The sequence below is a fragment of the Diadema setosum genome, chromosome 14, assembly GCF_964275005.1.
Source record: "Diadema setosum chromosome 14, eeDiaSeto1, whole genome shotgun sequence".
Taxonomy (NCBI): domain Eukaryota; kingdom Metazoa; phylum Echinodermata; class Echinoidea; order Diadematoida; family Diadematidae; genus Diadema; species Diadema setosum.
This window is the reverse complement of record NC_092698.1, coordinates 7,926,241-7,952,972: the sequence shown is the minus strand read 5'-3', so window position 1 is coordinate 7,952,972 and position 26,732 is coordinate 7,926,241. Positions and strand designations below refer to the sequence as shown.

At 37.4% G+C, this 26,732-nt stretch overlaps 1 protein-coding gene across 1 annotated transcript in view; it reads left to right on the top strand.

Moving 5' to 3' along the window:
• Nucleotides 1-19,337, top strand: part of LOC140237882 (uncharacterized) — an 84,092-nt gene extending 64,755 nt beyond the window's left edge. Inside the window, exons 22-31 of the mRNA XM_072317814.1 lie at nucleotides 4,074-4,142; nucleotides 4,780-5,265; nucleotides 5,651-6,427; nucleotides 6,993-7,412; nucleotides 9,187-9,564; nucleotides 9,963-9,972; nucleotides 11,100-11,389; nucleotides 15,430-15,570; nucleotides 16,438-16,583; nucleotides 18,103-19,337. Coding sequence (XP_072173915.1) covers nucleotides 4,074-4,142; nucleotides 4,780-5,265; nucleotides 5,651-6,427; nucleotides 6,993-7,412; nucleotides 9,187-9,564; nucleotides 9,963-9,972; nucleotides 11,100-11,389; nucleotides 15,430-15,570; nucleotides 16,438-16,583; nucleotides 18,103-18,210 — 2,825 coding nt within the window. The 3' untranslated portion in view covers nucleotides 18,211-19,337. The remainder of the gene's footprint in view (nucleotides 1-4,073; nucleotides 4,143-4,779; nucleotides 5,266-5,650; nucleotides 6,428-6,992; nucleotides 7,413-9,186; nucleotides 9,565-9,962; nucleotides 9,973-11,099; nucleotides 11,390-15,429; nucleotides 15,571-16,437; nucleotides 16,584-18,102) is intronic.
• Nucleotides 19,338-26,732: the final 7,395 nt, after the last annotated feature.

The window sequence follows — 26,732 nt, the reverse complement described above, 5'->3', positions numbered from 1 at the left end:
TTATCTTTAATATTCACACTCTAATGCTCATTCTCACATCACTAATAGCACAAGACGCATCATTATACCAGGTCTAAAATGTATCGAACAGGGTAGAGACAGACATCTTCTCTTTTTAGTTGTAATACCTTGCCACTTTTTTTGTATTGCGTTCTCAGAATAGTAGTGATGCTTGACATAGGCATAATGTTACATAGAAACAATCAATAGCTTTATTCCACTGTATGAAATTACCAAAGCCATAATTTTTCAATACATTCCTTATCCTTTGTAGCAAACAACAATCTCGTTTGATGTTTTAGAACTCTGAACAAATTGAGTTTTATGAATGAAAGTTACCACTTTTTAGGCTTGTGATAACTGTGTCTTTTATGTCTAACATGCATATACAGCCCATTTTATTCATTCATTCATTCATTTTCCATCTGCAACAAAAACATGTAGATATGATTTTTTTTTCAGGAGATAAAACTCCATTTTGTTGAGGACTAAAACTGATGTGTGCGAAGGAAGCACTTTAATAGGCTGTTATTCAAGTGATCTTTTTTTTTACCCCCTCTCCAATATCTGCTGCCCCCCCCCCCCCCCCCCATGCACTCCTTTCTCTTGCTACTGAAAAGCATCATGCAAGGGTGTGGGGATATCACCCCCCATCTCACCCCCGATCTCACCCAAGCACTCTTCTCAGTTCAGTCTCTATGCTGAGGTCAGGCGAAAGAAAAGGAAACCAGGTACCAACCGTCGTTACACTCCCCCCTCCCCCTCCCGTTAATCATTTGATTCGTAGGTGATTCCTGTTTTTTCCTCATTGATAGCCAAACAAGTGTTATATAATTCTTCCCTTGGGATTTAAGGAAAATCAGTCAAATTGTATATTCCTTGATTTATTTAGAGAGTAATGAAAGGTATCTCTCATTCCACTTTCAATGTACTACAACAAATCTTGCAACACTGCATACACTATACATACTGAATGACATGTGTATAGACTATCTTCAGTCTTGATCACATATTATATATTCAATTTTTGCCCCTATGTTGCAATCCATGAAGAGAAACTGATATTTTTTGATAGTTGGTAAAATTGCAATATTAATTCAAGAATTTCTTTTTTAAAATCTTATGCATAGTATCAAGTCATAGTATCGATCAGTTTGCTTTGTAAGAATGTCTTAAAGCAATATAGAGCATAAAATTCAGACATGTAGATATCATACTGGTCTGACTTCTTACATTCTTAGAAACCAGATTTGTTCAGATATTGTGAAAGGAAAGAGATTTTTTTGAAGTTCTCTGGTATATGAAATACTATACATATGAATACATAAACCACAGTCTTCAAACTGTGTATGCTGAATTTTACTACCGGACCAACCCTGCCCCCCTCCTTTTCCCCTATGCCTCCTGAAAAGATTGTTTGCGACTTAGTTTCACGGGCGACATGTCACCGATAGCCCTGGGGTGTTCCGCCACCAGTCCCTCCACCGAATCACCTAAAAGAGTCGCAGGTATACCGACGTAGGATGACATTCTAAGCTCATCTGACCTCTAATATGTAGTAACACTCACTGTCCACATGTTTACCCATACTGATATAATAATATCTTGTATTTTAACAACAATGTGAGTTATCATAATTGTCCTTGATGAATTTTACTCTTGCTATGAGGATGTGTACGTTGGGATTGTTCAGAGTTGATCATTGACTATATGAGTTTGAATTGATAGTAATTACATGAAGCCTTCCCCCGTAACAGACTTACATGTTCTTTGATTGTATTAACACACAACTTTTAATCTGCACACTCTTATTTCTGAATGTATTGTAATAATTGTATTTCCTAATATTCATTGCAAAACCACCAAAAAAAGTTGAAATGTTGTAACCGTGTTTCAGACATATCTACATGTATGAAGACTCAAATTTACAAGGTATCGTACTGCTTATCAAAAATTGAAGCATATTTATTTTCAGAAATTTTAACATTGTGAAGAACATTGCCAAGATGAGGACCAGGGTTCTTTGACAGGGAAAATGGGAGAAATGTTGGATTAAACAACAGGGTCATTTAATCCTTCCATTCCCATTGGCAGGCAGTACATTGCTGGTTCAAAATTACTTTGTCCAATAGGGATTCTGCAAGGGTTAGAATTCAGAATTAAATAAACCTAAAGCAATGCAAAGGGTTAAATAAAAACCAAAAATGTTGTCCCACTAGTATGAACTACTAGATCTTTTTTTCAGCTCATGCGGAGATCTGTTTCCTTTCTCAAGTCTGTGCTCGGCCTTTCTTCCAGCTTTCAAGGGTACAGTTGGTGCACATTAGAGGCTCGATCAGTTTTACACACATAAGTTTGACGATATGAAATGAAAAATTCATGCAGAATGAACACAAAAGAAAAATACTACATACTATAATGTAAGTGAAAAAATATATGTATACATATATATATATATATATATACATATATATATATATATATATATATATATATATATATATATATATATATATATATATATATATATATATATATATATATATATATATATATATATATATATATATATATATATATATATATATATATATATATATATGTGTGTGTGTTACACAAAATATTATGTGAGTGCCCCCATGTACAATCTGGTGATTTCCAGTTAAAGTAACTATACATGTGTCATATGCCTTTACCAAACTTGTAAAATATATCTTCAATATGTCATACCTTTAACACAAAATTTATTGGAAAAAAAAAAACATCCATTTGTTAACACAAACAATCCTTTATAAACTGAACTGTGTGTCTGTTTGTGTTGCTGACCAAGGTTATGTTAAACATTATAGGTGTGTTATTTGTGGTATGGTGTCAAAGACTGAACCAAACATTATTGAATGTCTCAGTGTAGTTTTCTTGCTTTGAGATAGAGCTATTTGAATGTTGAAATGTGATATATCACTATTTTAGATTAGGAAAAATATTTATGTAAGAATACGTAATATTGTCTAACAGGGCTCAATCCCTGTAAAAAACCGTGGTTTTGTGTTGGAATGTAGTTTTGATGTGCAGAACTGTCTGTATTTATCATATATATTTGTGTACATAAACACAAATGCACACACACACACACACGCTCACACACACTCACACACACTCACAATAAATCAATAAAATAAGAAATTACAGTTTGAGAGACAGTGAACAACTCATCAGGCATTGATGAGGCAGTTTAACCCATTCTTTTCTCCCCTTACAACTGAAGAGAAAACCCTTTTTATTTCAGCAGCTTGACCTTGATGGAATTATCAGTGGATAAATAGCTTCGATGCATTACTTCAGACCAATTATTCGCTTGGCCTTGGCAAGAGCTCTTGATGCTGTAGGCGTGTCTATCATACTCTTCGTATGTCATATATACATATATACATGTATGTATGTATGTATATATATATATATATATATATATATATATATATATATATATATATATATATATATATATAATAAATTAATACACATGCACATATAAACAGCATTTCCCTTCTTATGAATTAGAATAACATCTCGCATTACTTTACTTGGATCAAAACACCTTTGCTCATCTTGCAGCCAAGCCGAGTGTAATCCTCATACACCACACATTGTGAGACAATTGATAAACTTGACTTTCTTTAATCTCGCTTTTCATGTTGTTAAACACAAAGTATTATCCCCAAGACTACAACCAGTATTGGAGAAAGAGAAACACCAGTTTAAAAGAGGGATGATATTTTGATGGCCATACTACATGGTTTTCTGCACAATTTTTCTAAGACTTTCAAGCGAGTGACAGTGTGCATGACATATTTCTGTATTGCTCATAACCCAACCCAATGTGTAATGTTGTCAATTTTATTTTGTTTAATGTGACTCTGTGATGGAACTCTTGCATGACTGTACACAGTGTCTCCATGTATTTTGTTGTTTTAGTTTGCATGCATTGCTTGCTTTGTGTTTGTCCATTTGCATTGCATATTCATGTTTGGTTTTGTCTTGTGTTGTCTTGCCCTGTTTCCCATTGTGTTCCCTAGTGTCAGAGCGGTATATTCCTGTCGGGAGTCGGGCCCACGAATCCATGCAGAGGTCTAGTGAACGTGGAGGTAATTCTCTCTCTTTTTTTCTTTTTTTCTTTTTTTTGGCTGTATTCACTCATTTCAGATGTTTTTATTCCAGTTGTTTCCAGTCCAAAAGTTCAATTAACAAATTGCCCAGAATTACTGAAATTCTGTTCGTCAGACATGTAAGAGATATTGAATAAGCAGTCTTCCATTCTTTCATTTCATGTAGAAAATTAGCGGTAAGTATATAGGATAATGTCATGGGTCTCGGACAATAGAAGCATCATGTTGCATGTGTATCACGATTTGACATAGAACAGGACTGCTGAATAACGTATCATAGTTTTTGCTAAATAAAATCAGCATTGACAGGATATCTCATACTAATATTCATTGGATGTTGCCTGTGAAAGCATGCTGTGTAAATTCAGAGAGTACCTTTTTGATTTTGTAATTCCATAAATGTCGTGCAAGCCACCTTTACATCATGTGATTATTGTGGCATGATAGTGTTTTGTTGCATGTGTATACTTATAAGTTTGCATGATCGTTAAGTTTGCATGTTTCTTGTGTTTTTCGTTCGTTCTCCCCTCTTCCCCTATTGTACGTCCATTCATCTATCCATCCACCCCCACACCACCTTCCTACGACATTCCTGCAACGCATTCCCTCGACTCAGTTAACTATGCCAGGGTCAACAAGCATGAAAAGCCCACAGTGAACATCAACACCACCAATGTGCGCATTGACGAGGTGAAGAACGAGTACCAGGGTCACGAAGGCTACTCGACGCTGGGCAGCATGCAGTCTGAGAGTCAGGGTACCCGCACGCGGCAGGACTCCGACTCGCAGCAGTCGATGCTTAGTTTCCACAATGGCCAGATCGTGACGTTCCCCGACGGCACGCTGACCGCCCGCTCGGCGAGGTCCAACCCGCTGACCATCACGTTCGAGGAGACGACCACCACACACTCCGTTGAGAAGATGGTGCCTCAGGCCGACGGCAGCAACGTGAAGACGGTGTCCAGCCATCAGACCTTCTCGAAGTCGTACTCGACCTCGGACGCGACCAACGACCGCAACCTTCAGGCCATCTTGCGTGACGGTTTGGACAGAGGGCCACTTGCAATCGAGGTGTCGACTTCCTCTGACCCGCCTTTGAAAGGTGAGGGAAGTACACGTGTAGTGAGATTTGTCTCGGTTTGTTTGTCTGTTATGATATGTAAGGAACCATCCAGGGTAATTAATGGTATTGACAAATTACGTGAGGCAAAACTTTGTAGAACAAAAATAAACATAATAGTGTCATTTGAAAAACAAAATCTTGCTGCTGTAAAGAAGTACTCATAAGTTAATACAAATCCAGCATACCTCTATTCTCTTAGTCTTCATTTTGCTATATTTTGCACTGTAATATGTGTAAGAAACATAGTCTTGCTTGTTGATGTAATTTGAGAAGAGTGTAATGGATCTATTATACGTAATGATCATATTAGTCAGCTGCTTTTTAGAAAATATGAAAATGACAATGTGTTTTGTTTTCTTTCTAGCCATCACAGCACCAACTGTGAGCACTCTCAATGACCGCGCAAACTTCAACACCAAGTTCAGCTCCAGTGCTGAGGACAGCAGCATGTCGACAGGGTTCACGCAGGGTTCCTTTGACCGAGGATACAACTACAATACCATGGATGACCATCGGGAGTACAACTACAACACAGTGGACAGTGGAGTGGACGTTGGTCGCGATTATGGCTATCCATCCTATGGCAGCAGCCACAATGGTCTTGGTCATGTTGAGAATAGCAGCTACGAGGAGACTCAGCACATGTACTTCCCAGACCACTCCCCAGCTAGTCCCCTACTGGGGCAGAGTGCCATCTCCCCAAGCGCCACCTCTCCGACATCAGACAGCCCCCTCACACTAGGATCCAGCCCCCCTCCCATTATCCCGGCCGCGGGCTCCACTTTCTCCCGAGAGGGGGGTCTGTCCTCCAGTGCCATGACGCTCCCGACGTTGAACACCCGCGGCCTGAGCGCCGACAACGGCTACGGGAGCAGCTCGAACTACCACTTCAGGAGCACCTCCAACATCGATGAGCTCCACCGGGGTGCCGATCCGGGCTTCCGGGCGCGGAGCTCATCCACCATGAGTGGAGCCGGGCCCGGGGCGAGGAACAAGTGGTATCTAGGGGAGGGCAGGAGTGCCTTCAGCCCCAACAGGTCGGAAGGCTTGGGCATCGATCGAGAGACCAGCTTTGCCAACGCTGTGTACACAGGAAGTAGTAGTCAGGTCCCCAGGAGTGATCTGCCACCCAGTTCTGGAGGTACTGCTTACCTTTCAACGAGAATATATAACGGCTACAAATAAGTTCCACAGGTGTACAATGAGGAGAAGTATGTTGATTGATAATAGAATAATCCAAGAAATACGTATGCAAAAAATCAGAAAGAAGTAGTCTTATTCAAGTGGATGTAGTGAAGGATATGTATCACAGGGAAATGCATTATGCATGTTCTTCCATTGCTATGGAAGCATGATTCCCAGTTACGTAGATGTGAAGAAAATGAAACACAGTTCTTGTGCATTGGGCTATTTCTCTGGTACTTAGCCATGACCATTGGAAGGCTGAAGTCTTAAGGTGCTACATGTATAACCAGTTCTGATGGGGATACTTCTCAAACTTACCAGCTTTCTTTTATCTCCTTTTCCATCATAAATAGAGTCAGATTTCTTGATTTGCCACTTACCTGATGTTTGGAAAGATTAGAGTGCATGTTAGTCAATGTGTTCCCTGTATGTTTGGAATGCAATGTAGCTTTGCATGTTTGTGTGCCTCATGTATACGTAGAGCCCTCTTATTTCCCCCATCTCTGATTTCCCTCTACCAGCCCCGCATGCATCCCTCTCTGATCATCACCATGGCAACATCTCCATCCCAGTCCCCAATGGTTCCCTCCAGCAGGGTGGTGGCTCTTCCTCCTACCAGTCCAGCTCCTATAGCTACCAGAGCCACAGCAACTCTGGCTCCAAGCTGGAGCCGACCCTCTCTGTGCCCCTAGCCGCGCCCGCAGGCCCGGCCCTGTCGGGCGGGGAGGGTGGGACCGGTGTGTCCTATGATTTGGGCGCGGCAGGCCTATCCGGTGGTGGTATGGGGGAGGCGGAGCACCACTCTGCCCACTCCGCCCGCTCTGTGTCAGCCAGCCAATACTCCACCAATAACAATAACTCCACGGTGGAGAAGGGGGAGGGATTCTCGGACGATGACCGTGAGGTGGCCAGTGCTTTGGGCCACGCCCACAGTCAACAAGGTAGGGCAAGAGTCGGACAGGATCCCAGACTCTTTTGTGATGAAATCATCGTCTCTTCACAGCACAGATGTGAAATCCTAGTGCATCAATGTGAAAGAAATAAGCACAAATGTACCTAACTTGACATCTACGCAAAAGGGACAAAACTGAGCAACTAATTTACCTTTAACCCTAACTAGGCCGGGGGGGGGGGGCCTCCGAGGCCCCCCCTCGACGTTCCGCGCGATGTATCGCTAACGTGAAAAGCTATCGCCGCGACGTTTCATGACTTTTTTCTGTCGAGTCTCCCGCATCTTTTGACACCAAATTTGCGATGCCCGGGCGCGTGGTTTCGAAGTTTCGCATAAATATGTACATGCATGTCAGACCAAAAATTGCTCAAAAATGTGAATTCGTGTACAATTTCAATGGAAACTGTGCTTACAGTCAAATTTCATAAAAGCATGATTATTTTGGGGTTTTATTGATTAAAATCAATTGATAACATATTTTCTTGTTCGGAACAATGTCGCGGACAAGTTTCATCGAAAAAACAATGAAAAATATAAAGTCGAAAAAACAAAGAAATACATAAGAAATTCAAAAAACAATAAAATACTTAAGAAATTTTTTCGGATAGCTCAATTTTTTTCTCTTATATTTGCTTAGGACACTAAAAAGAATATTTACACAAAAAAATGTGCCCATTTCGAACTTTATTTAGTGATTTATACCAAATTGTCCGATTTCATGCATCATTATGCATAAATTAGCATAATTTAGCATAAATGACAATTTTTTAAAAATCTAACTTCGTAGTACTTTAGATTACACCATAGGCAATGTGTGTGCCAATTTTCGTCGCGATCACGCGGTCGACGGCCGAGATCTGGAGGGGGGGCCTGGGAGGCCCCCCCCCCCCCCCCCCCCCCCGGCTCTATGATCTACCTAAATAGCCCGGCCTAGTTAGGGTTAAAACTCTTCAGCTATGAATGATAATCCCTTACTTCCTCTCGATGAGCAGCTGGTAGACAACTTTCTCTTGCACACTGACCAATTAATCATTCGTTAAGTTTTCCACAGATGAAAACATGACAAGCATAAAGTGCAATTTATGTGTCTTAAGAAAAGGTACGTGTAAAGTAAATTTATGCGTGAGTAAAAAGTCATCATGCTTCCTTCTGATTTATCTAATAAATCTGCTTTAACATATTCATAATAGATCTTTAGTATCCTGTTGTATGAGCTTTGTGGACAACCTGTAATCAGGTAGTGACATAGAATGCTTTAGGTGAAATATACAAGAGCAGAAATTTTTGTGTAAATAATCCACATATATATTGATTGCTAACCAGATTTAAACCAAGCATTCTGCAATAATCCCTTCGAACAATGTTATGCTCTTAATTATTTTCTATCTTCTGTCTAAATATGTAGATATATATCTCTGTGTCTAAATATGTAGAAGAGGAAATGCAAACTTGTTTTGTTTATGAGTGGTAACCATACTTTTAGTAGTTGTTGATGCATCTGTTTCAGTCGTCGCTGTTTTCATGATCAGGAAATCCCAACTTCACACAAACGCATGCTGATATGTATCATACATCCTACTGATGCTTTTAACCATCCAACCACCTTATTAGACAAGAAGAAAAAAAAAAAGGATGCATAGTGTGTTTGAATCTTACTCACCCATGCATGATAACACTTGTCCTCCAATGCCCAACATCCATTCCTTCATCCCTGGTTTCTTTATCATCCGTGTCTTCCACTTTGAACCCCAATCCCCCTCCAGCCTTTACTGGATCTTTTGACAACATCCAATCTCCATACCTCCACCCGCTCTCCCTCCCCGAGCCCCACCCGGGGCTCCTTCGCCGCGCACACTCCGCAAACATTCTCGGGCAGCAGGAGCGTTACTACTACTACGACGACGACAACTGTTCCGTCGCCGACGACGACGACGTGGTGTCGGTAATGGGCCTCTCGGAGTACGACAGGCGACAGGCGCGGGTGATGGCCAGAGTCAATAGGGCCCTCAAACAGCGTAACTACATGAGCGCTTCATCACTGGCTCATGGCACCGCCCACCAGGGCTTTATGAATAGAGGAGGTATCAGATATGCACCGAAAGCACTAAATATACACCTCATTGTAGAAAAAACATATACGGGCACATATTAATAATCTTTTGAAATACACATGATATCATATGTGGTGAGAAGATAAAGGGGATAATACAATCATTAGGAGATTTCACGCTCAGCCTACTCACCGGAAGTCTCACAACGACCTCCCTTCATAAGATACAAAAGTGCAAATAGAAGGAAAATACGTATGCCTACAACTGCATGTCCCATCGGATGAGATGCTATTTGGTGATATGTGTGGTGTCTATGGCATTTGCCCAATTTCTGTCGCTTGAAGTGCTGTGTGATGCTGTGTGAATGTGAAAGTGCCAGGGCACTCTGTCCACTGATGCTATGAACACTCTTTTCTCCTCCACTCATGTGTGCTTTGTTGATGGAGTCTTATTGTCGATCACATGTCACCAATACATACCCAATGCAGAAATACGGTTGTACGCTAGTTTAGCCGTAATACCAAAATCCCAAAGAAGGGAAAGTATAGCGAGCATGCTATTTAACCATCAAGCAACTTTGACCGATGCTGTTTGCTGGCTTAATTCTTGTATGTGTGTTTAGGACAGTGGTTGGTGGCTTTATCATCTCTAAGCCAGGGCATAAAATCTGCCTTTTTTTTTTTCTTGCCGTGTTGAAACCAACTGAGGTGGCTGTGCATCCTAAAGCCTTTGCGATCTCGCCGGGGGCCTTCCAATTCTCCTCAACCCTGCCTTTCTATAAAACGAGTTTACCCGTCTTCTATGTTTCTCAATCCTGTCTTTCTTCTCCCATTATTATCAAACCAGGCTGAAGAAAGGAGCATCTAACAACTGAGATCTCGAATAGCAATTTACTTTAATATGCCTCGAGGTTATGTATATCTATTTCTTTTTCTACCATGCAATTTTCATTCGTTCCGGCCTTGTTTTGTTTGCCTTTCATTTTCAAGTTTTTCTGAGTCTTCAATCCAATTTAACTTTTCTCTTTTGTAACTAATCATTGGTTTTCATTCTCTTCATTGCAGGATTATTTTGGTTAACTAACATCTGTTTTATTCAATTCCCTTCTCCCATTTCTATCTGAAAGTGTTGAATGTTCTCGTTGAATATTTTATGTATACTCACCGATAATCTGAAATTTCTTGAAATGCCTTTGCTAATACATAAGTCTTTGTCTTTGTCTTTGTCTTTGTACATCATTTACAGTTGTACTATCCACATTTTGAAACAATTATGTGAAATGATGTGATCAATTTCAAATAATCACCAACCTTGAATACCCTTGTTTGTTTGTGATATTTCTTTCATTGTGAGATGCAGTTAAGCTAAATGAAGATGTATTTGTACATGAACATGATATATGTGTTTGTATTGTATTCTTTGAATGAGAAAAATATTCCAAGTAAAAAGACTTTGAATTCTGAAATCTTTCATAGGTTACTGTGAAATGTACAAAAGTAATGTCCTAACATGTTTATGGCCATTTTAACTAAGACATTTGCCTCAGTGCTGTGCATGATATATCATCTTTAATGGCATAATGACCAAATATAACTTACACATTACCCAAAAATAATGACTTGAAGAAAAATAGAATTGAACAATCAGAAACCCCTTCTTTATGCATATATATTCCAGCACTTAAATTGTTCCCGATGCAACCATCACATTATTATCATTCTGCATGTTGATATATTATATATATTTTTTTCCTGTTCTATTTTTTTCACCCTCTCACCTGCCTCTGTAACCGTGTATCGTGGGAGATCAGATAATTTGGTTAACACGCTGAGTAGCCAGAACTATGACTACATGTCTAACGCTTCGACACGCTCTGCCATGTCAGATCGGCCACCCTATGTCCAATATAGCTCAGGTACCGTGCAGTGTTCTCACTAATGCCTGCGCCTTTTTTTTTTTTGCACAAATTTTGCACATGCTGTTGAAAAAAAAAAATGACATTTTTTTCTTGCACATGCTGTTGAAAAAAAAAAATGGCATTTTTTTTTCTTGCAAATGACCATTAGAGTGGATTGGCTCCATAGCTATGCATGTGATTGCAGTCAAACATTTTGTGCCATCCGTGTACACACTAGCATTTTAATTGGACTGTTGCATATTTATTGTCCCATTTTGAAACATGTTTTTGCTGTAAGAAAAAGAACACAGTGAATATGGTAACAATTAATTCATTACTTATTTAGTTATTTAGTTATCCATTTATTTATTTAATTAATTTTTTTATTTATCTATTTTATTTATTTATTTATTTATTTGTTTGTTTATTTATTTATTTATTTATTTATTCATTTATTTATTTATTTGTTTGTTTATTTATTTATTTATTTATTTATTTATTTATTTATTTATTCATTTATTTATTTATTCTTTTTATTTATTTATTTATTTATTTATTATTTGCATACAGTTTGCTTCCTCTGCACCATGTTCCAGTAACACTTGCATTTTCTGTCTTTTGCCAGCATAACTAGTTTTGCTCTGTTGTGTGCTTTTGCTATTTTTGGCATTGGTTAACCTTCATACATGTATGTTATACTTTTAGCTCTGTGCAAGAAGTACTCATACTTAAAAGAAATTTACTAATACTGCTTGGGTAGAAATTTGCTGTAAAAGTCTAATGTGTGATGTGCTTTCATTTATTTTTTACGCATTTTTATTATCACTCATAGAATTTTTAGAGAGCATTGTTGCTGTAGCTAACCATTTCTTCATTTGTTTCCAGATAGGAGATTTCCTTTTAAGATGTGTCATTTCAAAGAGTTTTCAATAATATGCAGTTAGAAAAACCTTCCACAATTTGTTGTCTTGACTTAGATTTCCCTGTGATAGTAATATCACTTATTCATGAAAATCCACTATAAGACAAGAGCAGATTGGGGTGTATTATAGGTAATCCAACAAAACTTAGGAAAGCTATAACAGTAACTGTTTAAATGCAATGAAATTATCAATGCAAACCTTAGGGCCACTGAAAATATACCTTTTTTTTTCTTTTTGCTCTTTGACATTTTTATGAGGATCATACTTGACATATTTGACCTTTGTTCTTTAAAACATTGGGGAACATGAATGGCTCCCCATTGCCGGAAACATGCCGAGAATTAAGATTTAGGGATTCCATCACTCATAGGCAGAAAAATTTTGACTCGCTACAACAAAAGGATCCGAAAGTCCGGGGAGGTCGATTTTCTGAAAATGACATGCCATTATTTCCTTACTCTTCCACTTTAATTTCATATATAACACGAATTGTGAAATAACTTGGTTGCGGAGATATCAATGATTTTCACCTCTTGACAATAGAAGGTATGCTCCTAGCAACTTCCACGGTGTTCATTCAAGCTTAGCGTCAGCGGTCTATGCACAACCAATCAGTACCCAGGATGCCACACACTGACCAATAAGATCACTCCCTCGTTGCTTGGGGTGGAGTCTATCTGCGGTGCTATATTCAAATCTTTGGACAAGTTTTTCTTCCGTTGAAAGTCAGAAAATCATGGCCGAGAAAAATGCTAATGTCTTATCTTTCCTTTGATCATTTAGCTTCAAAATTTTGGCAGATGATAGAAGATGATATTAGACTAGAAAATCGTGTCTAAAACAGAAATTTGATGGTTTTGACCGATTTTGATGATTTGACTTCAAACTCGATTTTCTCGGCTCAGCCGTCAGCAACTTGGATCCTTATGATGAAGTGGGTCACAATTTCTCTTGAGAAAAGGTTCAAATATGGAATTTTTCACAATACCAAGAGATAGTTTAGCTGTCACTCATCAATTTCAGACCAGTATCAAAATTCCAAGTTTGCATGCATTAAAATCACCATATTTTCCACATTTTCTCAGGAAACCTTATTAGGATATAAACAGGGTGAAGTATCACAGGTCACCAAAATATTCCTTTAGGAGATTCTTGGGCTTTTATAGCCACTTCTGAAAAAAGAATTTTGAATCTCAGAGAAAGAAGTAGCTACGCCTGCCTGATAGTGCATTGATGTTTTTCTTGTGTGCATTATATATATGTAGTGATTAAGTTGGGATATTTGCAAAAACAAAAGTTACTGATTTGTCAGCTGTCTGTTTGATGTAGCACTGTAATTAGTTGAAAATAATTGTTTAGAAAAGACCTTAGTTAGAGGTCTGTTTGTGCATTTCATGAAAGCTAAGTGACTGGGAAAAGGGATGAATTTTCAAATCACCAATCGCCTTATGATAGTGAACATCTAGAATTTTACACATGCATGCATGACACCACTCAGGTTGATGCAGATGCATTAATGGTGGATTATAGGTGTATTGAATTCCTAAAGCAGTTGTGGTATGTAGTATCCCATGATAAAATTGAAGAAAACATTAATTTGTGGGAGACTAATTGTAGACAAGAAAAATCACTTTAAGACCAAATGTCATCACCAAATTCTTTGCCTATTTTGGTTCGTGTTTTGCACAAAGAAATCTTCAGCAATGTCATAAGTTAGCACATTTCGCTGCCATATTTCTCTTAAAAGATTTCAATTAGGATATACTCTAGAAGGGTTTGGTCTGTTATCTTTTTGTGTCCACTTATCAGTATTAGCTGTGGCTGCTATGGGGCCATGTATGTACACATGTATAATATTTCATCACTTTACTGGAGAACATTTGGGTTACTGCTCGAGTGAAATTGTTATGAAAGAATTGGCCTTAAAGATACAGAAATATTAAAATATGAAGGTAGCATTTCTCACTGTTTAGTTTCACAGATTTTGTTTGCTAGATTTTAGAATGCTCAAAGAATTCTTCCCAGTAAGCACATGTTAGAAGAACTGTTTTCTGGTAAATGTGATCACTCACCACAATAGCCTGATTAAATCACCAAACATTAGCTTTGATTTCTCCTGACTCTGAGCTGTCCAAAATTAGATAATTTGTCCGAGAAACAGTGAGAACAAAGATACACAGCTTTGAGAAAAATTGACCGATTAGGCATTCAAACATGTGTTCATTCAAAATGCATGGATATATGCATTGTCATATGTGCAAACATGCATCATAAACATTCCAGAGTTTCCCATTTCAAAATATAGCAACACTTTGAAATATGGAAAGGATGTCATTATGATATCAAACTTGTTTTTCCTTGAATCAATATCAGATTTATTTCCATTCAGCGAATTTGCCCTATATCATACTTTCCTCACTTTTAGCTACACTAACTTGATTAGGGCATAGTGATAATGGACCGCATGTACTCAAAACAAAACAAAACAAAACAAAACAAAACAAAACAAAACAAACCCTGATAAGATGACTAGGTATTATGTGTGCATATTTTTTTTTTTGCATGGTTTTGTGTTGCACTTGCTTAAAAGAAAGTAAAGTAAGCCTCTTAAATGAACATAGTCACTTTGACTTGTTCTTGACCAGTTTGCAGGACCTCGCAGCCTGTATATCTTTAACAGCATTATGTCCAGGCTTGCATTTTTTTTTTTGTGAAAATGCTTTTCAAAGTTGGTGCTTGCTTAAAATAATCTGTGCCTGCATAAGTAACTAGTTGAAGACAATTTGTTTGAAGATGTATAACATGTTTGCCATTGATTTTGGCTTCGTATTTTTGTAATCATTTATGAAAATGTTAAAATGGCAAATCACTTCCATTTTGAAACTTGCACTGCAAGCCTTCAATGTCATTAGTGTCTTATGTCTATTTCACAAACAGCTAAACTGCAACTTCACTCACACAATCTTATTTATTTGTTTGTTTGCTTGTTTGCATTCAATCCAAGATAAAATTCCATCTTTAACTTAACATTAAACTTTGACATTATTTTTCATACTTACTATGTTTCACTGTTTACTTCTCATTGGATACATGTGCATTATTCACTCACTCACCCTGATCTCTCACCCTCAGCAGGTTACCATAGCGACACCAACGCCAGCTCACAGGACGAGTCGGCCAGCCAGCACAGCGGGGGTACGGCGCCTCGCACCAACCCCCTGTCCAGCTTCTCTGTACCTGCTCCTCCTGCCCACTACCAACACCCCCAGGCCAAAGGTAGAATCTCCTACCATAGAAACTCCTTAGGGGTAGATTAACCTGTTGAGGACGAGTCCCGAGCATACTCGGGCAGGTGTCTATTGATGGGAAATGCATGTTGTAGCAAAATCAATAGTCCTCAACGGGTTAACTTGTTGAAGAATAATCGAGGGCATATTTGTGCAGGCATCTATGCAAACTGTGTGTTATAGGGAAATCTGCTCATCCTAAATGGGTTATTAAAATGAGACGTTCTTACTGTATGCATGTGTACTTACATAAAGCTTAATATGCACTTAGTAATGATAAGACATACTTTACTTCACTGTGACACAGATATAGTAATGTGACAGACATAGTGTAATTGATAAGGATAGCATAGAGTGTTTGTTTTAATACACATTATCTGACTTGTTTATCACTCATAGCTCTCATACTGAATTAAATAGTTTTACCTGCATCAATGATACCAATTAAGAAATAAAGTTAGAATAACAAATTTGAAAGTAGAACACAAGATTTGCCTTTATAATTTAGGGGATATTATTCTGAGTTCCTGTCAAGATTTTCCATGCCCAATTGTTTAAGTACTTAGAATTTTGTAATGTTATCATTCTAGTTCAGTCAATGTATGTCAAAGTGTAATCCAAATTGTGCCGGAAGTCCTCTTCCAAGCTTTGTTATAATGATTTATGGCTTGTTTAAATACACTTGTCTATGACATGTCATGCTGTGGTCCAGACAAGGTAAATACTATGTCGCTATTTCACTTTTTGGGTGTTTACTTTTCAAATTAGTGTAAATGAAGCAGTAAGACAGCTCAGAGAAGATTTTTGAGAATTAGCAAACCATTCAGCCATCTGAGTTTTTATTTTTCTGTTGCAGTGAGGATAACAGCACCAACATACAGCCCACTCAAGCGGGGACAGCCGGGCCCACCGGGGAGGGGCCGGTCCCAGCCCATGCCGGTCATCACACCCAAGGCACCGGATGTCACATATCGCGGGGTCGGAGACGGCAACAGTCCAGGGGTAGGTATCCCGGCATGATATCATAGAGGGTTTTTTTTTTTTAAGGGTGAGGTTGAGGCACTGCTGTATTGTCTTCAGACATTTAAAGAGCTGTTTTCCTATTCTGGAGGTCTTTCAGACAAGTTGGTAAATGTGTCTTCCATTAAGCAAGCTTTAAGATGGGAACTTAAATCATATTTTGAAAAATGTAGAACTGCAGTAAGAAATACTTTCGAATCCATTTTTTTCAAATTTTCCTGGTATTGGTATTTGCTTTTATTCCATGGTGGTGTCTTCCTATTGATGCCTTATCTGTCTCACTTTCTTTCCAAACGCCAGTCACAGAAATGGAAAAAAGGAGGCCACCTGAAAAAAGACAATTTTGGTAATATTGGCTTTGAAGAATAGATGAAGCCTGGTGTGGTGGAGCTGAAGCACTTTGAAATAAAGAATCAGTAAATTCTAAACTGTGCTTGATAAAAACCAAAAAGTTTTGAATTAAGCAGCAGTACATAGACTCAAGATTCTGATAGTAGGAAGTTACAATGTCAAGCTTTCAAAATTGTGGAACGAATGTGACTGCCTAGCTCAAAACCCACAAAAGTCACAGACTGATTGTCTGCAATGAGCCAAAATATGTCATTTGGGTTGACAGACTCAAATTTATGAAGATTGTCTTACCTGGGAGAGTAATCCTATCTCTACTTCAAAATTTGGCAGCTTAAAACAAAATGGAAATTGAAATATTAGCAGTTTTTCTGGATCAAATTATTCGGACAGGCGCTGCTTTCATTGGGAAATAGAATTTTTATTGATACTTCTGCACAGCATGCCTGAGTGACCCTAATCTACAAATCTTCTTTTTCCCTTTTCTATGAAACTGCATCTCTTAAAGTCTCTCTATTTCAACCACTTTTTTAATGCATTATAATGGTCCAATTTTAACAAGTTATATGTCATTTGAAAGCTTAGAGCTTACCCTTTTAGAATATATATAGAAAACTCGATTTAACAAAAAATCATTTTGGCATACTTTTAGTTGATTTTTAGTTAGGTGGACACAAATGTTAAATTTTATCACATGAGGAACAGATCATCTCACATGGTGTTAACAACTTTGTTCTATTTTTTTTTGCAACTGATTGACAAATTGCCCTACATTGAATTAAATATGCATGGAATTAATCAGTATTTTAATAGTAGCCATGACTAAAAAAAAAATAAAAATCATGGGCATACATACTCGCGCAGGATTCGAACCTGTGATCTCATGATCACCAAACAGGCATATCCACTAGACCACAGAGCTCCCATCCCATAGCCAGTGCTGATTTTAATCCTTACAGCATGAAGCAGGTACTGCATAGTTATTCAAATTAATGAATTATGTCAATGTTGGGCAATTAAAATAGTCGCAATAAAGAAAAATTGATGCAAGAATTCATTAATTTTAACTTTATCCATATAACATATTTCTGTCTGTGTATTAACGCTTTAAAAAACTTTTCCCTTATTTCCATTCCCCCCCCCCCCCCCCCAGTCCACAGTGAGGACCTTCAGTGCAGAGGACCTGAATGCTGAAATGATGCACTTGGAGGGACTTATGAAAGACCTTAATGCCATCACACAGAATGAACTACAAAACTGAGTTTTGTCTCCCCCCTCCCCCCTCTGTGCGATGTGGACTCATCCTAATCTAAGTGCCAGTACATACGCTAGTGTAGAATGGATGGATCGTTCCACTGATGAACGGGCAGTGGAGAGATGCTGACGACCGGTGTACAAGTTGTATAAAATCCTGAACATACAAAGGTGGAGAAGGTGGAAATATGGACTATGTGTACATGTATACATAATATGTCATATGGAAAATCTATGTGAAATATTAATGCTGACTGACTAGGTGCAACTGCTCTTTTTTTTTTCATTTGTCTCAATCGTCATTATATCATTATCCAAATATGAATGATGCATCAATATTCTCTGTAGATCTTTTGATAGCAATTAAGGGCTTGGATATAGAAATGTAATGTATGCTTTCATTGATGACTAGCTTCATGAGAATTCATTTGCTTTGGAAAATCTTAGGTTTTACCTGTTTCCATCGATAGACTAGTAAATAATAGATATATACAAGAAAAAATTTCTTTTATAAGTCATGTTTTGAATTGTTGATTTTCAACTCTTTTTATCCTTTCTGATGTAAAAAATGACAGACCAAACAGCTGTTTTATTGCATTGTGTGTATAAATGCTGTAATTGAATACTTTGTGTTTGAACAGAAAAATGTGCCTCTCTTGAAAAGAAAGCTTAGTTTGTTCTTGTGTTTCTTGGTTATTTAAGTATAATGTATCAATTGATATGTGTAGGAGACAGAAAGTGTATGTACTGGTATATCTGTATATGTATGGTTATTTGTGTCACCTGCATGTATGTTGTAGGAATGTTAAACCTCTTTGTAATTTATGTATAGCAGGATGCTTTCTATGGCCAATATCTTGGGTCTCTGTCACCTATTTTGCATGCATACGTGTTATCGTGCAAGAAATTCTCTAAGAGGTGTATCAGTTGACAATGTCCCAATTTTTCTTTCCCTCGAGCTAACTTGCTTGCCGGTGTGACTAACCAGCAACCAGGGAAGATGAAATATTTTGATTTGCCCATGGAAGGAGAAGCATAACTTTATGTACCACAATATGTGAAGGTCTACCAATTACGAGCTCTATTAAAGGGATCGCATAGTTTTGGTTGAGACCTAATTTCAGGTTTCTAACATTTTTTTTTTTTGAGAGATAATGAGAAACCTCTTATGAAATATGAAGGAGCATGTGATTCCATGAGGAATTAAATGTTTATTTATGAAAATTGGTTTTGAAATGGCTGAGATATCCAAAACAGAACGATCGCTTTGTTTTGCTTTGTTTTTGGATGTTTCAGTCATTCCAAACCCGATTTTCATCAAATAAACTTTGAATTCTGTGCTATTTCATAAATGCTTTCTTGGTATCTTGCAAAAACTTAAAAGCCCAATTTTCATCTCCGCCAATACTGTACCATCCCTTTAAGTCCCCAGGCTACATTACTACCTCCTTGATATACACTAATTTATCAGGAAAAGGCTGTTTCTTTCATGATTGGAAACAAAATTGTCCCTTAATGATTTCAACTAATCATAACCAAGATTTGATACTGCAATGTATTGCATTTAATGTTGATTTTAATCATAAAAAGACTGTCAGTGTTTTCAATAGCAATTTTTTTTTTGTTTTTGTTTCCATGGTGTTACCGCAACCTTCTCTTCATCATTTACATCACCATGCAAACTTTCAAACAACATGTCTTTTCTCCTAATGAGTTGACCGTATTTATCAACTAATGACAAAATGGCTGGAATTGTACAGCCTTATGTTGGAAAGATTATCATCCATGAAAGCCCACTCTATTTGATATTTTCTGAAAAACAGAAGTCTGATAAACAGTGATTGTGTACAGTGATTAATCATTCTTTTGCTTTCAACACAAAATTAAAAAGTTCCAAACTCATTTTCATGTACTGAAATTCCAATCTATTAAAAATGTTTTTTTCTTTTTAAAGAAAAGATTACCCTCTTCACATTTTTCTTGCCACCTTTTGGTAATAAAGAACGAGCAACAAATACTTTTTGTATTATTTTTCAGACTTCATAAAGCCTAATGATTTGTAAGCCCATGACCAAAGTACTCTGGTGAGAGGGAGAGTCAATACAATTCGATATTGGATTTTATCAGTACTAAACTTGTGTTTTAGTAGATGCTAGCATGTTTACATGGATGTTTTTAGCTTATTTATTCAAAAAAATGCTTTGAGACTTTTCTCAAAACAGGTTTCTGCTTGTTTTTGCATACTTGTTGGTGGATGCTCTGTTTTGCTGATAGGTGCTATTGCCTGAGAGAAAATTATCTTTTCTTTCTGTAGATAAAAAGTTTGAAGATGTTGCTTGTGAGATAGAGGTTGAGCTAATATTTTCCCCTGTCTTTTGTCCAAATATAAAGTTATACTCTATTGTATTCAGACCAGGAATGTCTGTGGCATGTTTAGGTTTTTTTCCGTTTAGCCCAAAACATTGTGTGGAAAGGACGAAATGATATCTTGTGTCTCATCAATAATCAGTAAGAATTCCTGTTTGGCTTTTCCTTACCAAAGATGAGTGAAGGAATGTGTGTTGGTAATTGACCTACTGCTCTTTAACATTACCGTGTAATTTATTGCTTTCATAGGATGTGTTTGATGGGATGATATTGTGTCGTGCTCTGATATCTCAAAATATACTGGAGTAGGATGTTTCATATCGGTGTACAGTCAAACCTGTCTGTAGCGGACATCCCAGGTAGATGGGAAAAAAGTGGCCGTTGTACACAGGTGGCCACTATAGACAGGGTCGTTAACATGGCTTTTCTCTTGGGGGAATTGTGTTTAGTGGTCATTTACGGCAGGTGGCCGCTCTAGACGGTGGTTGCTATCGAAAGGTTTGACTGTATTTTGATGATGGGAGTTGTGGTGAGGGGTTTGGGTTAGGAGAATCCCCACCAGCCCATAATCATACTCACGCATACGAACACGAACACACACACACACACACACACACACACACACACACACACACACACGCCTAGGTGTAATATTCAACCTTGAACGATGCACCTTTAAACAACAACAGCAACAACATACACACTCACCATGCAAACATACGTGCACATGTAGTGACATGGACTTCATCAGATCCCATCACACAAAATGGGGCAACATACGTTCACCTTTTCAGATGCACTTCTTCATTTGTGTGGCGTCAGTCACATACCACGGAAATGAAGAAATCCCATTACACACATCACACATCCTTTCGTGAAAGTGAAGGTATGCATGTATATAACCCTCTCTAATGTCAATGAATAAAAGTACAGAACTACTGCAAATTGCAGAATTTCTTCCACATAGCATTTCAGCAAATCAAGAGTAAATAGATTTATGACACTGTATGAGCAACTCTGGGTGGGGTTTTTTTTCAGAATTTCAGTGAAACTGTTTTTGTTTTTCTCTGTGGAATTAACTGTCAGAGAAGCGATAAGTTTTCACGTTAGAATACACCTACTCTGATTACCTTTTCTTAAAAAAAAAATGAAGAAGTATTAGAGCATTTGAAAATGAATTGAAATGAACAATATATGCCAAATAAATGATAATAAAATTGTCTTCGGGTCTTTAAATTCATTATGCAGAGACGATAAAAAATAAAATGATGCTCTTTAACTCCTGCCCTGCTCAGTCCACTGTAACAGTGAAGCGTTCTAAACCATCTCTCTCTCTATCTCTTTATGAGAGTCTTAATTAGATGTTCTTGATGTCCATTATGCAATTTCATAATTTAGTTATCGTGAAATAAATGTGATACGTTTTTAAGTCTTGCATGTTCAGAAGGTTCTACCTGTATGCAATGTAAAATGTGTCGGAAACAGTAATGTTGTTTACTTACGCAGTTTACAGCGAATTTTAAAAGCGAGAGCTCATGACTCAGTGTAAATTGCTAGCGAGAGTTTTAGCGTGTTTGGGTGAGAAGTGGGGAGCACAAGAAACACCCGTTCAAGAAAGAAGTCTTCTATTTTTATACAAAATGGTGTGTAGAAAAAAATAATGTAATCTCAATCTCGCTAATAACCTGCTGACTTTAGCTGTGGAATATTTGGATACATGTAGATAAGTGTAAGAAATGATTGAAGATGGTGTTGATCAGTTTCTATAAGATACTGCATATCTGACGTCTGGTCACAACCAAATCGATATCGATATGACTTGTGAAATTAAACAAAACGAAAGGAGCTATAAATGTGTTAAATATTTCCGCCCGTTGAAGCTTGAATTTCGTAATTGTATCTTGTGGATGAAGTTGAATGAGTGTTTTAAATATCAATATATAGACGTGTAGTAGTATGTATATTTCGTTGACTTTTGAAACATCGGACACGATGTCATGCCATTTCGAGACAAAACATTTCTTTCTTTTTTTTCAATAGTCCAAGATGTTATTCAATTATTATTTTGCGTGGATTACTTGTTATATGCATACAGAGTCGATCTTGTCTTCGGTACTTGTGGCCAAAAATTGCATTAAAAAGACAAATTGTAATGATGCATGCTTCCGAGAGCGAATAAGAAGATTATACTCTGCCGCCAGTGTTCAAAGGCAGGTCCAAACACTTTATTATCTGAAATTTAGTGAGCTTTGGTTTCTACTTGAGCAAACCGCTGCGGGAAATTCCGCCAGGTGTATATATAGGCAGAGGGAACGTTTCCCTGTAGGCCTGCATCACCACGTGGATTAATTAACTCTCAACGCCGAGACGCTATAAAACTTACTAATGTATTCTAATTATGTAAAATGTAAACTAATTTTATGTAAAACGTTTATCCGTTATTTAAAATTTATTATTTAAAATCTTGCGCCAAGCAGCTTTCCGGACGTAGCATTCGGTCTTGCACACAAACAGTTGATTATGTAGCTGTGAGCAATAATTTAAAAGAAGAATATAACATGAATGGTTTGTCAGGGAACAGAGGATAAAAACAAACAAACAAACAAACAAAAAACCTTACATGAATTCGTGGAACACGCGAATCAGTAACTTGGTCTTTTGAAAGAAAGAGCGTATTGGACCGTATTTATTTTCATGCGAAAAATGCATGACTAATTTGGTCACATACGTAGCACTCTCACCAGTTTCTGGTTTGTATTGTCTGCATTACATAAGGTCTGCAAATCAACCATACAATAAGGGCACATAGACAAATCAAAGGCAGTCAGACAGGTCTTAAAATGCTCTACAATGCTTCTTTTATTCCATCTACATCTGAGGACAAGTTACAAACCAAAAAATAAGTATACCTTTATGCTTATGTACAAAATTGACGTGACGAAATGAAACGCGATTAAGTATCTGCAACGCTTCAGGTTTTTTTAAACACTTTTATGCAGTTCATACGATATGGCATAAATGATTTCAAATACATCGTAACGTAGGCTATAGCTTCATCTACAGTGTATACATTGAATAATGTCTTCCTAATGGGGAGTGTGAAATCAATGTATTATAATCTGCCAACAATGCTGTATGAAATTTGTGTAATTCTGTCCATAATAATTATACTTTACAACAGTTGTATACATAACTGAGTTCTTGCATTATTTGTGTTTGACGCGACGTACTTGAATTTGGGTCTTTTGTGTGTAAACTTATCACATAAAGTTTCCAAAATGTATCATGTTAAACACGATTGTACAACTCTGGAAACTTTGTGGTATTCCTTCTATTAAGTTTTTTTGTTTTTTTTTTTTTGTTTTTTTTGTTTAAGGGTTTCTCTGTAGCACGATCTCTGCTCAGGTTAGGGGGATATTGATGTTGTAGAGGATACAAACCCCGACAATAGTGTCGCTGTACAATAAGAATATTTGCATGAAAATTATGAACATTTGGGTTAGTTAGGTAAGAACTAAAACGAAATTAACAGACTTCTAAGTGAACAAGGTGTGTGCTATTCCTACACAGCACAAACATCTCTCAAACATTCTTTGTATGCAATCTATCCATAATAATATGTTTTCTCTCTCGTGTTTCTTTCATCGTTTCGTTTCTATATTATTGTCTTGTTGCTTTTAATAAAAAAAAAGGAGTAATAAATATTTTGGCGGAAAATAAATGGCAGCCTTGTCTACTTTGCCACAATGTTTACTATGTGAAATAGAGAAGCACCTGTGAGGTAAGTAAGTGTTTGTGTGTGCGTATGTGTGTGTACGTGTGTGTAAATTAATATTTGTAAGCATAATTTCATTATTCTAATTAACTTACATGGAGAATCGCTGACTGATAAAACTACTGAAATTTAGAGATGCTGTGAGATTGATTCATCTTAAAAGCTGTGATACAAACACAAACACCATATAATCTATTTCGTCTCCACAACCAACCGAGCAATAAGCCAGTTCGGAGTTTGCTCATGGGCACATTGGTACGAATGACCTTTCTTTTTTCTTTTTCTTTTCTCAGTCGGTTAGGAACACTTCACTCGTTTTTAGAGCGACATAATACATAAGTTTTAGGTAACAATTTATAGGATACATCAATCCCGTTCAAACAAAGAATGATCCTGCGTAGACCAGATGACCAGAACGATCCTTCAATTAACATTCGGGACAGCATCCATTTCATTATTTTGCATTGAATGTATTAACAATCTCTTTCTATTGATATTGCCAAATACCACTTATGCTGTCAGGTGGATGTGCTGTCAAGCAGCATTTATAAGGATGAAATGAATAATCATTGCATCACAGATGCTTATCCAATTTAAAAGCCAACATGTCCGTTGGTACGAATGACCCTTTTCTGCTCATGCGCAGAGTGGAACTACCAAACAGGCTTATTTAGCATGTCGAGACTTTATAGGGCCTACTATCAACAACATTTTGCACCTCGGTGCCCATGGCATGGTTTATTGAAGACATTTACGGTGATCTGGACAGAGTCGTGATGGATAAGGCTTTTCCTTGTTAGCGTCCGAAACCTAATCGCTCCAAACAACCCTTACATCATGATCAACTCAACTGCGTAGGCACACACCAAAGCGCCACGCACCGGTGTAATCATTTTATTCATAATTCAGTAGGTATTTAATATACGTTTAAATCTTGCAGAAACCCTACGTATGTCTTTCCTTCAATGTCATCATATTAGGGGAAAGGGGAGGTTACAAACGTTTATCTACTCCAGACTTTTTGCTTCGGGGCGATATGGATGGCACTAGAGATGGTGAGGTGTCATTGTCGACAATTTGTACGGTGTAAGACAATCTGGGAGCGTGGCAACTCTTCCTGAGGCGCTTCGCCTCCCGTCGGCTGATTCGGCAAAGGAGCGCACAGAGATCGCCGTGATTAAAAATCACACTTTCGTTGTGCTGGAATTTGTCGTAAGCACACAATTTCTGATTAACCCCTATTTGTCAACTTGCAGAAAGTGCCTTGGTCAATTCTGACAGAATGCGAAAATCAGCTTATCGTAGACCATCGTAACGTATGTACGGCATAAATTTCTTTTATAGCGAAAACACCACTTCTGCACAAACTCAGTCAGATCATTATACAATAAGCAGCGCTACATCGATATTTTGCAGTGAATTTTGCTTCCTAGCCAATTTTACATATTCGTGTGTTGTTTTTTTTTATATAGATAATGGGGAGACTGTTCTATAGCGGAAAACCAGTAAAATCTATGCATCCTACAGTCACATAATTATTTTTCGTATGTCGCAGACACTGCATTTTCTCAAATCTCTGACGCTAAAAAAAAAAATGTGCAGTGCACTACATATTATATGATTTTACGTAAATTGAATCTTACAGCGTGCACTTTGATACGTATATTACACTGTGATTAATTGATAGCTAATTCTTGTCGGAATCAGACTGAAAAAAAAAAGAAAAAATGAAGGAAGTCGCCACAGTGTGCTTATGTGGGCGTTTTTTGCTTTCTATTATGATTTCAGATTCACAAATCATTTATTTACTGTAGTATTTATAACTCAGTATATCAACGCCCAAAGTACACAAAAAGGGAACTTCAATTTGTTTCTCTTGTTTTTAAGTATGATCGTATTAGTCAATAAACTAGCTAGGTGTACATGCGATGAGATTCGCTTGACAGAATGATGCATGGTGTGCCATACACTTGTTTCATAAATATAATGAAAATATGTGAAAGTATGTTTTACACTATGATTGTAACAATGGCACAAGCATATTGGAGGCGTACACACGCATATCTAATACACACGAACGGATGTCAAGGCCTGACGCATTTTCGTACAACGTAATGAGAAATATCTACACTGAAATGTCTGATGTGTAAATATATATATATATATATATATATATATATATATATATATATATACCAATATATATATACCTATATAGACATACGCGTATAAATCCCGAATAAGCTGCAATATTCATGCTCCACTCGAGGGAATTATTAAACGAACCAAGTACATCAAATTTCAAGATAGATACACACATACACAAAGAAAAACAAAGTAATGCATGACGTATTACATTTCAGGATAAGACAGGGTACGTCCATGCA